General features: G+C 40.3%; 1 protein-coding gene across 2 annotated transcripts in view; it reads right to left on the reverse strand.

Moving 5' to 3' along the window:
- Positions 1-13,733, reverse strand: part of IPO5 (importin 5) — a 40,607-nt gene extending 26,874 nt beyond the window's left edge. The window contains exons 1-6 of one of the 2 annotated variants that reach the window (XM_027115953.1): positions 13,585-13,733; positions 7,593-7,673; positions 4,953-5,145; positions 2,753-2,855; positions 1,270-1,366; positions 947-1,051 (exon numbers count right to left, since the gene is read on the reverse strand). In XM_027115953.1, coding sequence (XP_026971754.1) covers positions 947-1,051; positions 1,270-1,366; positions 2,753-2,855; positions 4,953-5,145; positions 7,593-7,673; positions 13,585-13,674 — 669 coding nt within the window. In that variant the 5' untranslated portion in view covers positions 13,675-13,733. Of the gene's footprint in view, positions 1-946; positions 1,052-1,269; positions 1,367-2,752; positions 2,883-4,952; positions 5,146-7,592; positions 7,674-13,584 lie in introns of both variants that reach the window. The other variant, XM_027115954.1, reaches the window with a different exon arrangement.
- Between the last annotated feature and the right edge of the window lie 2,008 nt (positions 13,734-15,741).

Here is a 15,741-nt window from a genome sequence, read left to right on the forward strand (position 1 = left end):
TTTCTGGAAATCACCAGTTCAAATCACCAACAGTAACAGAAATCATGGTGTTCGAACTGCCGATGATACCTCTGTATCAGTCCACATTTTTAGCTACTGCATTTGTATAGATCACTTAGAAATCACCCAGTCTACTGTGTCTTTGTTGTGGTCAGGCCCTAGCATTTATATGTGGAAAAGTATGCCATTTTATTAGACATTACTTTCTATTTCTTCTTTGTATCCACTTAAGGCCATACATTGATATTTTAAAAACTTGTATGTGTACATGAATTGCTACTATGCATTTCATTTTAAGAAGGACTATGGAAAGTTATAAAATACTTGTTATAAAGGGGGTTTGAGGGCTGACTAGGTTGAGCATAACTACTCTAACTCACCCAAGCTTACTTCACTTTCTGATTGAGGCAGATGTCCTTAAAATAATGGAATCCAATAATGTCAACTAACCATAAACTACTTACTTTATAAGACAAACTGTTACAAGCCCTGTATTTAACAGTAAGGACTGCAGTCCAATTGGGGTTTCAATTGTGCATGATTTCACCACTTACCAACACTGTGACCTTGGGCAAGTTTCTTACCCTCTCCTCCTTAGTTTCTCCTTATGTAAAAATGGGCATTACATTTCATAGGTTATTTGGTTGTTCTAATGGAAATAACCTATGTGATTACATATTCAATAATAAACATAAATTGCTCGTATCATTTGCCTTATAGAAAAAATCTGAAACTAAGAGACCAAAGGTCTGTCAAAGACAAAAGATACTAACTCAACGGGGACAGAGATTTGCATGTTTTGTTCATTGCTGTATCCCCAGCTGGCACATAGTAGGCAACAAATATTTATTGAATAAATGAATGCATTACAGAACTCTGATGAGAATGTAAGCAACAGAAAACCACTAAGGATATAATTATCACCTATTCTAAACTGTTTTCTTACCTGTAAGAATCCGGGTAACAAGTCTGCAAAATGTTTGAACAGGGCAACATTATGTTCGTTTGCAAGTATAAATGCAGCGGTAGCTCTAGCAGATAATGTCCTGATCTAAAATGAAGAGAGTAAAAATGCCAAACACGAGAAATTCTTAATAGATGCAAGTTCAAGTTTTCTTACTCAAGATGAAAATTTTCTTTATCAGTAAAACTAGTAGTTATATTTTAAAGTATAAAAGCAAAGACGATCTCCAAACACATAGATTTCTTTCACAAGTTAGGTGCTATATTAAATTAGGTGTTAATATTAACGGAATTGAAATTATTTACCGATGGATGTTCCTGATCTTGCATACACTGAACTAACATCCGTTTGATGACGTCTAAATAGTGCTGCTGTTGATTTCCAAAAATTCCAGGAAAGTTCCTGAAAAAATGATCCAAGGCATGCTTTAAAAACCACATTATAGGGGCTTCCCTGGTGGCGCAGTGGTTAAGAATCCACCTGCCAGTGCAGGGGACATGGGTTCGAGCCCTGGTCCGGTAAGATCCCACATGCCGCGGAGCAACTAAGCCTGTGCGCCACAACTACTGAGCCTGTGCTCTAGAGCCTGCGAGCCACAACTACTGAAGCCCACTTGCCTAGAGCCTGTGCTCTGCAACAAGAGAAGCCACTGCAATGAGAAGCCCGCACACCGCAACAAAGAGTAGCCCCCGCTCGCCACAACTAGAGAAAGTTCGGGCACAGCAATGAAGACCAAACGCAGCCAAAAATAAAATAAATTTATTAAAAAAAAAAACTACATTATACATCTAATTACGTGTCTAACTGACTTAAAGGTTGACATTAATCCTTAAGGCTGGACTTCATCTACCCATTTTCCAAGCAATCCTATTTTGGGGTCAGGTGAACAGAAAACAAACACAGTGGAATCAGACTGGGAGTAGAGGCGACCCAGGTGCACACCCATCCCAGCTCTCTGCTTTATCCTTATCACTGTCTCAGGGGGAAGCTGACCTGAAGTGCAGGATGGGACAAGAGCAAGCACAGGGGTTCAGGTGGTAACTGTAATGACCATGCTCACAATCAACTCCCAGCCTTGGTGATCCAGGCAGTCCAAGTTCTGCTCTACTTTAAAGGTGGTAAATAATTAAACTGAATACTTTTACTTAATTCTCCAATTTGGACTACTGATATAAAGATACACTTGACAACTAAAATAGAAAATGGTGTAATATCTAGTCTTAAGGTAGATCTCAAAAAAAATGTATATGGTCTTGATAAGTTATAAATTCAACTGTATATTTTAAATGCAGTAGAACTGTACAGTAGGCCAAACTTTTAAAAATGCAGTTAATCATTTAATTCTAAACTTAGATCATTTACTTATAAATGAGGTTATTAAAATATTATGTTTCTCTAAAGCTTGGTCACAGAAGACCCAGAAGACAGTGGGGATTCACCAGCATTCTTTCTCTGCTTCCAGATGCCATTATTAAAGTGGCTTTCTAAAAGCTACAGCTGGTACTGTGTCAATCTCCTAAGGAAGAAACTGTCCCAGAAATTTTTTCAGAATCATAAAAGACAAAGGAAAGAAATAAAATTGCAGAGAATCCCCGTATACAAAAAAGGATGATAATGGAAAACGAAAAGCTTTGTTCTTTTCAATTTTGCTTCCAACACAAATACAAAGCTTATCTAAAGGCATTATTTAAGGCTAAAAAGTTAAGCTAGACTAAAATAATCAATTGAAATGTGCTTTGGGCACTCATAACATTAAATTTCCCCCCCAAATTAGATCAATGTGTATACCAGAAAATATGAAGGGCAGCTTCCCGCAGTCCCACATTTTGAGAGCTGACTGAATCAAAAAGGAACTTCAGACCTTCAGGCCATTGGTTGTTGCCATCCTCATCTAAAAGGAAAGAAATCCAGGCATAACCTGTGTAAATCAAAACTTCAAAATATCAAGAGTGAATCCTTTCATTTCGTAAGGCTCATTCAAAATATGTGGCTGTAGAAAATGTCACCCGTTCTGTTTTTACAAAAATTCCAATAAAATCAAGTCCTTCCACCATAAACTGGCATCATAAGCTAGTAAAAGCAATTGTGTGCATCTGGGTTACATAAGCACAGACCATCAGCAGTGGTTATTTCTCAGGAGTGGGATCTGGAGAAAAGGAAGCACACTTTTGACTACTGGACTGGTTGAATCTTTCATACGTACTATTTGTTATTAAAGAGTTTAAAAAGCAGGCAAAGCCAATATTTGGTAACAAGTCTTAAAACCAAAATATTTATTACTTGCAAACTGGAGAATGGGAATGGGAATCCCAGAGCTGTGCTCACACTGTGCAGTTTTAAGTACTATAGGATGTTATCAATGTGTTTGTGTTTTAACAAGATTTTAAAATATAGATTTTTGTGATACTTTGTGACAAAAATGAACCACCACAAAATTCTACTGTACAAGTTAAGAGACTCACTGGTTTTACTGTCACAAAGAACTTAAGAGTTATAGAAAATACAGATGAGTTATGCATTAAAAAAAAAAAAAAATTTCCCCCCCATTTGCTGAACTTCTCTGAAGTGGGTAGTGTGCTGACAAAAAAATTTATGGAGAGAGCACTTTGAAACATTCTGGAAATGCTTCCATTATTAAGTGATTTTGAGTTAGAAATGATGTAATCTATAAAAATTCCTATCTGCACACTTAAAAAACTTGAAAATAGAACTTCCCTAGTTAAAAAAATTCAAGTTTCTGTGGGTTTAGAACTTACTTAAAATATAAAAATTTAATGTTTCCTATTAGTTTTTAAGAATTTGTTGTATCAGTAAGTTGAATTGAACATCTGCATTACTAGTAGTGGAGATTAAAAAATTGTGTCATAATTTACTAAGCACAACTAGCAAAATTCTCCCAGTTAGCCTTATCTCAGTGAGGTATTCTTTTCAACCTTTAAAAATGCCACCTAAATGAACCAAGTTTAAAATCACATGTATGAATCTGTGAAAAAAAATAACACAGCATATCCAATTATATCATTAATGTTTTTAGTGAGACCAAAAAGAGTTCTGGCTGCAGATAAAATGCATTTTTAGGTGTTTTCATTTACCTTATCCTCTAAAAATATTTCTGGGTATTTAATAATGAACTATAGTAGTATAATAAGCATATGTGCTTAATTCATAAACACAACTTTAACAGCAAAAAACCACCTGGAGGGCTTCCCTGGTGGCGCAGTGGTTGAGAGTCCGCCTGCCGATGCAGGGGACACGGGTTCATGCCCCGGTCCGGGAAGATCCCACATGCCGCGGAGCGGCTGGGCCCGTGAGCCATGGCCGCTAAGCCTGCGCGTCCAGAGCCTGTACTCCACAACGGGAGAGGCCACAACAGTGAGAGGCCCGCATACCGCAAAAAAAAAAAAAAGAAAAAAAAAAAACCCGCCTGGAGTCCACTGAATTCTATTTCTACTGGCAGGTTTATAAGTTAAACTATGCTTTCAAAACTACAGATTAAGGGGAAAATAAAACTAGAAAATAAAACTAGAAAATTATTTCTCCACACAGAGAAATAGTTTTGAAGATCAATAGGTAAGTATTAATTACATCTGCATTTCACAAACATCTGTAATTTTTGGCTTTAAATGCAGAATCCATAATCACTCTCATTTCGAACAGAATAAATGATACTCAAGTACTTGTGAGTCTTCCTCCAAGATTCCACTTAAAAAAAAAATAGGGCTTCCCTGGTGGCTCAGTGGTTGAGAGTCCGCCTGCCGATGCAGGGGACATGGGTTCGTGCCCCGGTCCAGGAGGTTCCCACATGCCGCGGAGCAGCTGGGCCCGTGGGCCATGGTCGCTGGGCCTGTGCGTCCGGAGCCTGTGCTCCGCAACGGGGGAGGCCACAACAGTGAGAGGCCCACATACCGCAAAAAAAAAAAAAAAAAAAAAAAGATATATGTACTCATTTTGTTCAATAACATAATGATAAACGTATTTGCACACATACCTATCAAATTCCTGGCCAGCTCTGCAGCAATATCACAAATTTTTTTCCTCATGCTAGACTGTGTTTCCATTTGAATAATCATTAGTAGTTCACTCTTGATGGCAGTCTGAACATCAGTGGGAAGAGTTGGATAGACTTCATCAAATGCAGAGGACAAAAGACGTCTTAGGAGAACGGCAGCCATTTGTCTAGCCTATAAATAGGTAACATTGTTAATAACTTGGTGTCTTACTGGAGAAAAAATTTCCAACAAGCTACATTCACTCTGCCATTGATGTACTTTACTATTCTAGTTTTACAATTCATTTCAAAAGTATTTTGTTAAGAGTTTTAAAACAAATAATAGGTAAAATACATAAAAATCTTCCTAATCACATCAGTCTACTGTACAGAAAATGCCACACAAAAGCTATTTGTTTAGAGCTGAGGAAAAGCCTTGAACATATTAGATCTTGAATAGGAACACATATCTTAGCAATGACAAACCTGTCTTTAATTCTTATTTTAAATATATTCTTTGGAGAAAAACAAATCTTAATATAAATCGCAAACCCTATAAAATGCTCTTTTCTTACTTCCCCATCTGGCTCTCATTCTAGTGAATAAAGTACCTTTCCTACTTAATCTTATGCTCCCAGCCTGGCCAATCTTACTGTATCATCGCCCTTTCATTAGCCTCTTAGATAAAGCGCTATCAAATCCATTTATCTGGGACTTCCCTGGTGGCGCAGTGGTTAAGAATCCTCCTGCCAATGCAGGGGACACGTGTTCGAGCCCTGGTCCAGGAAGATCCCACATGCCGTGGAGCAACTAAGCCCATGCGCCACAACCACTGAGCCTGTGCTCTAGAGCCTGTGAGCCACAACTACTGAAGTCCGTGTACCTAGAGCCTGTGCTCCACAACAAGAGAAGCCACTGCAATAAGCCCACGGACCACAACGAAGAGTAGCTCCCGCTCGCCACAACTAGAGAAAGCCCGTGCACAGCAACAAAGACCCAACGCAGCCAAAAATAAATTAATTTAAAAAATCCATTTATCTTTATACTTCATTCATGCAAACAAACATCACAAGTTCCCCATATCTAAAAAGCCCTAATCTCAATGTGTATATTCTTATCCCATTTTCAGATTTGTAAAATGTATTTAAATTTGGCACTTTCTGAGTAATATTCATTCAGAGTATCAAAAGAAAAGCTGAGACAAATGCCATTCTAAAATTTTATCATAAAAAGTCAATAAACCATTGAAAATATTAAACCCGATTTTTCATGTTCTTTTTTTCTGGACTGCAGGTACTCATTATCACTATAATTACTTTGAGACTATGACCAACAACAACAAAAAGAATTAAACCATACAAATAAAATTTGCCATTTTTTTCCCTCCATTTACTTCTCACTGAGAAATCTTATTTGAATCACTTCTGGCTGATAGCAAACTTCTTAAAAATTTTAATTTATGCTCTACAAAGGATTCAGAGAGGTTAAACAGTGGTTAAAATTGGTGCAATTCTTCTCACACATACACTGAATCATGAAGATGCTGAGGCTAGTTCATAATCATCTAATTCCTAAGTCAAGGCAGGATCTAAATAGGGTTCAAAATAGGCTTTTAGAAATAAAATTCAATAATTTTCACATTATTCTTGGCTTTAAAACTTGTTTTGCAGCTAACCTGCATCAATCTTCAAGAATTAAAATAGCCAACTATTTTAGAGATTTAAGTTACTTCTATGTTTATCCTCGTATTTGACGTTTATTTTGAATTAAAGAAAAACAGTATGTTACAAAGGTGAAGAAGTGCCTTTTGTCACCTGTTTTAAAAAAAACTAGGGCACTTTATTATAGTGTTTTCTAAGTGTTATCAGAAAACACTAAATTGCCAGTTTAAACTGACTAAAAGAAGGCAGGTATAACATTATATAGGATTTAGTGTGACTTCATTTCCATCATGTGTTAATATAAGCATTTTACATATAGTGTGACTGTTAGCAATGAAGTCTCACTTTACAAATTCTAATGCAATGTTTCGTAGGTGGAGTAAGTTTTCTACACTTGGGTATTTTGATGCCTTTTCCATAAGAGAGGATTTTCAATTAACATTAACTATATACAAGGATATTACTTTTGAGAAAAAGCAGCTAAATGCAGAGAAGCAGTAACAAACTATATATTTGAATTTAGTATAGTAATTTGCTGAAAACCATGATTTTTAAAGGATTGTAACAAAGTGTGTCTTTGTCCTTACACATCTGTAGCACGTTTTCTTCACCACCCAGAAATAGCTATATGCATAAAAGTTTTAAAGACAAAAAGTATTTTTTCATTTGGCAATACATTAAAACACTGAATGAATTCAATTTCCTCCTCTAGAATGAATTGTTCCAAGGAAGAAAAATTTTTATAGCTACCAAAAAAATAACTTACATTTAATAATTTTTATGTAATCATCTTATATGGAAAAAAAGAAATTCTCATTTTTAATACAGAGTATTTCAAAAAAATTGTAACTCCAAAGTAGCTTTTAGCAAAGAATTAAGTTCAGAGTTCTGGTAATATCTATGCAGTAAACAACAGTTCTCATTACCCACTCTGACGACTGTTTGTAAGAAAGTAACATTCAAAGAATTAAAGTAGTACCTCCTCAGCAGCTGTTGTATTTCTGATGGCTTGTAAAAGGAATGTGATCTTCGACTGGCCTGGGATATTCTCATAGGTTTCCTACATGAAAAAGAAAAACAGTAAAGGTTAGAATATCATGTTAGAAAATGTCCTGAGTACACCATTAAGAGAACTGAAAGGAAGAGCAGGAAAGATCCATGCATGGGGAGTCAAACAACCTAGGTATGGTGTGAAAGTTTTCTCCTGTGAAAAGAACATACTTTAGACAAGTCAGGAAAGAGGATGCTGAAGAAGTTACTTACCAAGTTCCTTTCCACCTTTGTCTCTTAACTAGATTTTTCTAATGTATGTGCACATTTTCTTACCTTAGGCTCTTCTGTGATTAACAGAACTCAAGGCCTAAGAGAACCAAAACTTGACCAGCGTTGAGCTACCATGCTGTGAAGTGCTCACTCAATATCCTCTTACATCATGGAAACTGCTTATCTTGTCAACATTTTTTAGACCAAATGATGTAGAATTGGTTCAAGTTACTACTTAACAACCACCAGAGAAATACCCTCAGATAAAGCAAGTCAGAGAAAGGGCAAATATTCAACTTCTTTATGCTACATTTTCTTTCAAGCAAAGATTATACCGAAACCATATTATATACGTAAACAAATGAATATGGTCAGGAGAAAGTTGGCCAGGAAACTTAATATCATTTCAATAAATCTAGACATCTAGGTTTTGTGACTCAGGACACTTCTTTCCTTCTCCAATAATAACGTAAAATGAGAGCAAATTGTTTAACAGTAAAAAAAAAATTGACGCCAATTAAAAGGTAGATAGAGCGGATCCAAAAATAAGCCCGAAGTATATGATGTCTACAAAAGAAAACTCAAGTGTAGATTCATGTGCATGCATACAATTTCTAACCTCAGTCTTTTAAGGTGGAAAAGTAATCATTATTTTAAGTACATTTGGAATTGTTTTCCAAGAAGCCTCTTAGTAAATATTCTATTCTCATCTATCGACTTGAAGGTTAATAATGTAGATAACATGTTAATTTCTCAGCCGTCTAAATTCAAAGAGCTTGTCTGCTCTGCTACCATCCTCTATAATCTACCTAGTTTCCCTCTAGACAGAGGTGATGAGGACAAGGAAAGGACAACTGTGCTTCTCAGAATCCCTATCTCCCATTTACCTAGTGCTCCGTGGTATCCCTGGGATACTGACAGATAAGAAAATAAAGGCTCAGAAGTTAAATGACTTGCTCAAGGTCACAGACAATAAATAGTAGAAAGAATTCTGTTCTTCCGAGGCCAGCTGTACCCCAAATCTCCCTGACACTGAATGCTCTCTCTGGGTTTCACCTCTGGGGCCTGACTCCACTAAACAACCAGTTCTATTTAGGCAGCTCTATACAGTTTTCAAACTTCTCAAACATATCTGAATCTGAGGAAGAACACATTTTGGGGAAAGGACAATTCAAAATCTTCTGATGACCTCAAGTTCCCCTCTAGTACATAAGCACCCAGGAACATAATGCTGAAAACTGTGACAAAAAGTTTTCACAGCTGAGAAGATGGTCTGAATTTACTTATCCAGAAATAATAATTTATGTAAAGATACCTACAAGATGATTGCAAAAATGGTTGTACCTTGAGATTTTTCACTTAATCTTTATCAAAGCAACTCAAAAACCAGCAGTTTTTTTTCATTTAAACAAAGTCTCTTACAGTATAATAAAAATGTCTTTTTATTCCTTGTACTAGCTTAGCCCCTAATGCCCTGTAGATGCTATATATGTTTAACACTTAAATTTCCAGTGGTCTAAATCAAGTTTTGGGGATAAAAAACTCTTCACTAAGATACCAGTCTCAGAAAACTTGTTATAAAGAGTAAGTCAAATAGTAAACTCTATTCCGCAACAAATTAAAAGTCAATGGAAGGAGAGTTTAGTATGACATCTGACTCCTGAGAGGGTTCTCCCCATTTGATATGTCCCAGCATGGCAATCCAGATCTAGTATTACATTTACACCACGACACTAGTCAAGGATAAAGTCTGGCAAAAAGAACACAGCCATTAAGTCAAAAGAACAACTTTCTCTTAGCCTAAATAGACTGAGTTCCACAAAGACAGAGATGGTATCTCTTCCTCATGGTATTTCCAGCACCTGGCACACTAGAGTACAGCAAATGCAAAGAATTTTTCTAAGAATATTCCTAGCTCTAGCCCAGGCAGGTTCAATGAATGCTACCAGTGTTATTGCAAATAAAAGTTCATTCCGTTTGATACCACCATACACAATCCCACAATGGAAAGCAGAGTTCACCCCCCAGCCCCAGAAAGGAAAAATGCCAAAATGCACTCATCTCACTCATTCCATAAATATTTATGGCAAGCCTCCATGTATATGGAAATGTAAAGATGGGACAAACAACTTTTACCTAGGAAACACCCTGGTTCCTCAAAAATCAGGTAAAATTTTCAATACATTGACCTCTTTCAATTCAAATCTCATTAATGAAGTGCTGTACTACAATCAATGAGGAACAAGTCAATGGAAAAAACTGGGAATATAAAATCCATGCACATGATTAGTGATTACTCAAGTTTATGTCATATAAAAATGTCTAGTCATGAATGCCACGGACATTCAACTCTGGAATACCTGTCAATTATCAACGTATTCATGTTAATTATTAAATTTTTAAGACTTACGGGCATTTAAATCATTTCTTCAAATACCAGAAAAAAATTTTTTTTTCTTTTTTTGTGGTACGTGGGCCTCTCACCGTTGCGGCCCCTCCCGTGGAGGAGCACAGGCTCCGGACGGACACGCAGGCTCAGCGGCCCTGGTTCACGGGCCCAGCCGCTCTGCGGCATGTGGGATCTTCCCGGACCTGGGCACGAACCCGTGTCCCCTGCATCGGCAGGCGGACTCTCAACCACTGAGCCACCAGGGGCGCCTCATTTTTTTTTGTAAAGTTAAAGAGAAAAATCCTTTAAGATTTAATAGAAATAAAATATAAAGCCTACCAAATGGTTTATACAATGGAAAAAGTTTTATAACTTTTTCAAGTTTTGAAGCCATTCAATGATTTCAACAATATATAACAATAAGTCTTTTACTGTACCTGACTTCATATTTGAATATAAAACAAGTCACCTTAGTCAACAGTTTGGTATTTATGTGTCAACTAAGTATTTTTATTTTGACCGAGTAAATTACAAAGATATTTACTGAGCCCTTGCCAATTCTTTACTTCAAAAAACAATTCTGTATTTGCTATATCAGACTGTAATACTCAATTTTATTTAGTTTGATCACTTATAAAGGGCTCATTTCGTACGGCAAAAGGGAAAAATGTGGTATTAAGGTATTGTTATGTGCGGCCATTTCTTTTTCAAACATTTTGCTTTCCTGAGAAGCTCTATTTACAGGCCAGATTAGTACTATATTACATGGTGCTAGGGAGCTTCCCCTCAAACATTTACCTTTTTTTCTGTCAAATTAAGAAAATTCTATATTATAGTACTTAGTTTACATATTAATACAGTCCCAGGATATACAATGAAAGTAAAAATATAGTAACTGAACGTTTTCACTCAGAATAAAAAGACTAACAGTACTTATTTTCAATTGTTCTTTATGAGAAAATGTGCTGAATGCTGCTAACCATCCCCAAATTGATGGGAGTGATAAAAGATTTACAACAGGCACCAACCGAATTCAAGCTAAACCAGACATTGGTATTTAGTTCAATAGAAGAGAGATTCCCCACTAGGCTTGACAATAGAGACTTAAGCAACTGGAGGGAAGAGGGAGAATTAAACTAGCTTACTAATTACAATGCTGTTCTGCTTTGTAACACATGGAAATTTCTATCATGGGTTGGGATTAAGAACTTATTTTGGTGAAAAATTACCTCTAGAGTTAGCAGAAAGCATTAAAATGTTTTTATAGGCTCATCACATCCCTCTGATAGCAGTGAAAACTGATGCAACTAATAAATACACATCACTTCTAAGTACAAATATTTTATAGGCTCATCACATCCCTCTGATAGCAGTGCAAGCTGATGCAACTAAAAATGCGCATCACTTCTAAGGTAAGGACAAATACAACTTTTAAATATTCTACAAATAAACCTGTTAAAGTCTGGAAAGATAATATACATGTACTCCAATGTACAGAATTATTTTTACGAGGACAATGGAAACCTCAACATCCATTCATAGGTGGTTGGTTGAGCATCCATTGCTGCTTTAAAAAAAAACCCTCTTATGTGGCAATTGAAATATACTGAGTGAAAATTCCAAGTCTGCACAACAGGATGCGTACTATAAGCCCATTCATGTAAAAAAAAATCAACGTATACATACACGCCTATAAGGATATCTGCAAGGAAGATTCACAAGACGCTTAAAAGTGGTTACCTTTGGGGAATGGCATAAAAAAACTATTTGCAGGGAACTCCCCGGCAGTCCAGTGGTTAGGACTCAGCACTTTCACTGCCATGGCCGGGGTTCAATCCCTGGCTGGGGAACTAAGATCCCACAAGCCGCGCTGCGCAGCCAAAAAGAAACCCAAACTATTTGCAGTTTGAACTTTTACCCTGAATGTGTATAAGAAATGAATTGAAAGTCATTAGGATAAAGTTAATAGTTGTTTAAAGCGCTTTTCATTCAGAACTGAACTTCCAGTGTATTTACTTCACGGATCATAAAACCACTAAGCATAAGCAGCAGACCCTCCATCTATTTAAAGTAAGAATGATGTTGTGATTTTAAAAATAACTATAAAAGCTCGTGAATCTAGAAGAGGAATTGTCCCCCAATTTCATTACCTATGTACCAAATAAATTTTTGATCCGTAAGAGTATCTGGCTGAACATCCTTCACTGACTCTTATAAAAAATCTTCAATCACATGGTTGCAAAGAACTCCATATATAATCAACTTTGAGGATAGGGTCTGATAACGCACTTTACAGGAACTGGAAAATTTCTGCCCTTCCCTTGAAGTGTCTCAAATCGTATCTCAGGGCTTAGTATAACAACAGTCTTCTACAGAACCAAGTGTGCCTTACAGCTACACTGGTAAATGAACTTGCAGAGACATTTGAAATACTGTCTCTTGAAACTTTATCTACAGCTCCACATTTTGGAGGTCAGGAGCCAGAGGTTGTTAAAAAAAAAAAAAGAGAGAGAGATTCAGGCTAGATTTAGTGAAATTAAAGGCTTAAATATATGGCATTGGCCCAGTTAGACAACGGAAGTCCCAGAACATCCCATTTATGAGACCACAAATCTCTAGAGATCAAACAAAATGTATCCGAAGGATGGGCAAACTAACGGTGCAAGCTGCTTAGAAAGAAATCCTAACGGCAACTTCACAAAACTGGGGGCGGAGGGGGGAGGGAAATCCGGCTTCTGATGTTAGGAACCAGAACGAGAAAGAGGACTAAATGTAAACAGGTGGAAAGAAGGCGAGAAGGCAAGGCACATTTCAATAGGAAGGGATGGGGAAGCGAGGGGCAGACGGTGTGTTAAGAGTGAGGGGCAGGAGAGAAGCAGGGGTGACGGGTCAGGGAGCAGCCAGGGTCTGGGGGACCACAGCGGTGGGCAGGGTGGGACCGCAGCTGGAAGGCCGGGGGAGGCGCCCAGAGGGATAAAGCGGGAAAGGGGCGAGGGGAGCCCCGGGGCCCACCCCACACCCCACCCCGCCGCCCGGCTTCCCCATCTGGGCGGGGGCAGCTTGTCAGCAGCGGCCGCACGTGTGCGCGAGCGGCGACGGGGAGGCAACTGGCGCCGCGGCTGCAAGGGCCGGAAGGGCCCGGGGGGCACCGCTGGGAGCCGACGGCCGACTCACACGTGGGCTGCGCGGCCGCCGCCCGCCCGGCCCGGCCTGCGCCGCCGCGGCTGAGCGGCCAAGGCCCAGCGGGCGGCGTCGCGGGAAGGATCGGCGCGCCGGCCGGGGCGCGGAGTCGGGGGCCGGAGGGGGCGAGCTCGGTTACCTCTGCCTGTTTCCGGACCACATTGTCGGGGCTGAGCAGGTTTCCCAGGAGTAGGTAGAACTGTTGCTGCTCCGCCGCGCCGGCCGCCATTGCGCTAGGCGTGAGAGAGAGAAGGAGGGAGGGGAGACAGGAGCCGTGAGGCGCGCTGGCGGCCCGGCGGGAGGGGCGGGGGCGGGCCCAACGCGAGGACCGGCACCAGCAGCTACACGGGGCTGGGGGGCCGGGCGGGAAAGGGCGGGGCAAAGGGGAAAGGGGAGGACAGGGCGGGGCCTCGCGACCCCTCACCCCACCGGGGCCGCCAGCGCCGGTGCCCCATTGGCCCTGGGTGCGAGGGGCGGGGCCGAGACCGTCTGCTCGCGGGCCGAGCCGATTGGCCACGCACCCTGCAGTGCCGTCACTGGCGGGGCGCGACCGACCGCCCGGTTTGGCGCGGGCGGTGGCGGGGCGGGGACGTGGTGGCTCCTGTGGCCGCGGCTTGCGTCGCGGGGAAAGCGGGAGGAGCCGGCTGGCGGGCCTGGCGGCGGTGAGGGGCGTGAGGCCCGGCTGGGGAGGAGGGACCAGCTCCGGAGCGCGGGAGATTTCGGCGCCGCGGGCTGGCAAGTCTCCTCCCCTGCTGCCCGGCAGCCCCTCCCTGCGACCCGAGGAGCGCCCCCAGCCCCAGTCCCCCGGCCCCTGGAGCCCTAGACCCCCCACCTCAGAGTGGATTTCAAAATCCACTTCCTACTTTAATTCCACCCCCAGCTCCAGAGATCCCTCCATCAGTCAGACCCTCCGACCTCCCCAAGGGCTATGCCTCAGGCCGCCCCTTCCTCCCACCAGGCTCACCAGTGACTCACCCGGAAGAGGGGTTACTCAGGCCCAGGCCCCCCCGCCAGGCCTACCCACTCCCAGCCCGCTGTCGTCCTCAGTGGCCACGTAGCACACTTGCCTCCCCCTCTTCCCACCCCAGGATCCTAGACTATTCCTTTGAATTCCTTGTTTTGGGGTCCCATTCTTTCAATGATAGAGGAAAGTTAAGACCCCCCCGCCTTTCCTAAAGAAACACAGGCTTGTAGGGTTGATTTCTCAATAAATGTTTGATTCACATCCGTCCTTAGGGGCTCAGAGACCTCGTTTCAACTGAAGTAGACTAATGCATAGATAATACCCCAATCTGCCTTTTCTGGAGCTGCCAAAGGCTGAGGGAGCAGTAGTGTTCCAATCAAAGGGCACTTCTCTTGAGCCCCTACTATGTCCAACGCATTGGGTTAAGGTTGACGGTGGAGAAAATAACACAATTCATTTCTGCCTCAAAAAGACAGTTTCTAGTGAGAAGTTTCCCCTCTGAGTGCGACAGAGACTGCTACACTTCTGGCTGCTCATAGTATTTAACTTAGGGAATTCAATTTCCTGTTGATTATTCTGTTGAGGTTCTGGTCTTTGAAGGTCCACTTAAAACGTTTGCTTTTGAATGAATGATAAACCTTGCCTGTACGTTAGAATCCAGGCCACTGTGTCCAGAATCCCTGGGCTGAGGCCTGGGATCCACATGAAATTGTGATTGCCAACCAAGATATTGTAAAGGATTCTAACTGATTCGTGGAAAAAACTCCCTTAGAAAGTTTTATCTGTGACAGTGATAGGGTTCTCTATAAGAGGTCTGCCGACCTAGCTTGGTAGATTTGATGTTTCTTAGATGTGACAATTTGTCATTCTTATAATACATTTCTTCAAAGACAGACCATTATGTACATTAATTTGGGGTAGATTTTGGTTTTTTTGTTTGTTTTGTTTTTTTGCAGTGGGCATGTCTGGAGTTTGAGGAGGCTTTATTACCTCACCCAAGGTTATTAAGATTTGGGGGATTACATACTAAAACACCCATTTTAGTGACTAGTTACCAGTGAAGTAAGATGAGTTGCCTACACACTTGCTCAGAGGATGGCCTGATCTAACACCTGTTGTAATATGTGTTTTTATAGGCAATGACTGTGTAGATTACATATATTTGTTAAATAATTCTTAAATAATAGAAATTCTGACATAATTCTATGGATTTGTCTAAATAGGAAGCTTGTTTTTTGATGAGGCAAAAAAGCATAAAATTATTTCAGGCTAGAGACAAAACAAGTTAGTATTAGTGGTGACATCAACTGCTAGAATATGCAGTGACAGCCC

This window comes from Aethalodelphis obliquidens, unplaced genomic scaffold (genome assembly GCF_003676395.1).
Source record: "Aethalodelphis obliquidens isolate GAN/ISIS:26980383/991018 unplaced genomic scaffold, ASM367639v1 scaffold15, whole genome shotgun sequence".
NCBI classification, from domain to species: domain Eukaryota; kingdom Metazoa; phylum Chordata; class Mammalia; order Artiodactyla; family Delphinidae; genus Aethalodelphis; species Aethalodelphis obliquidens.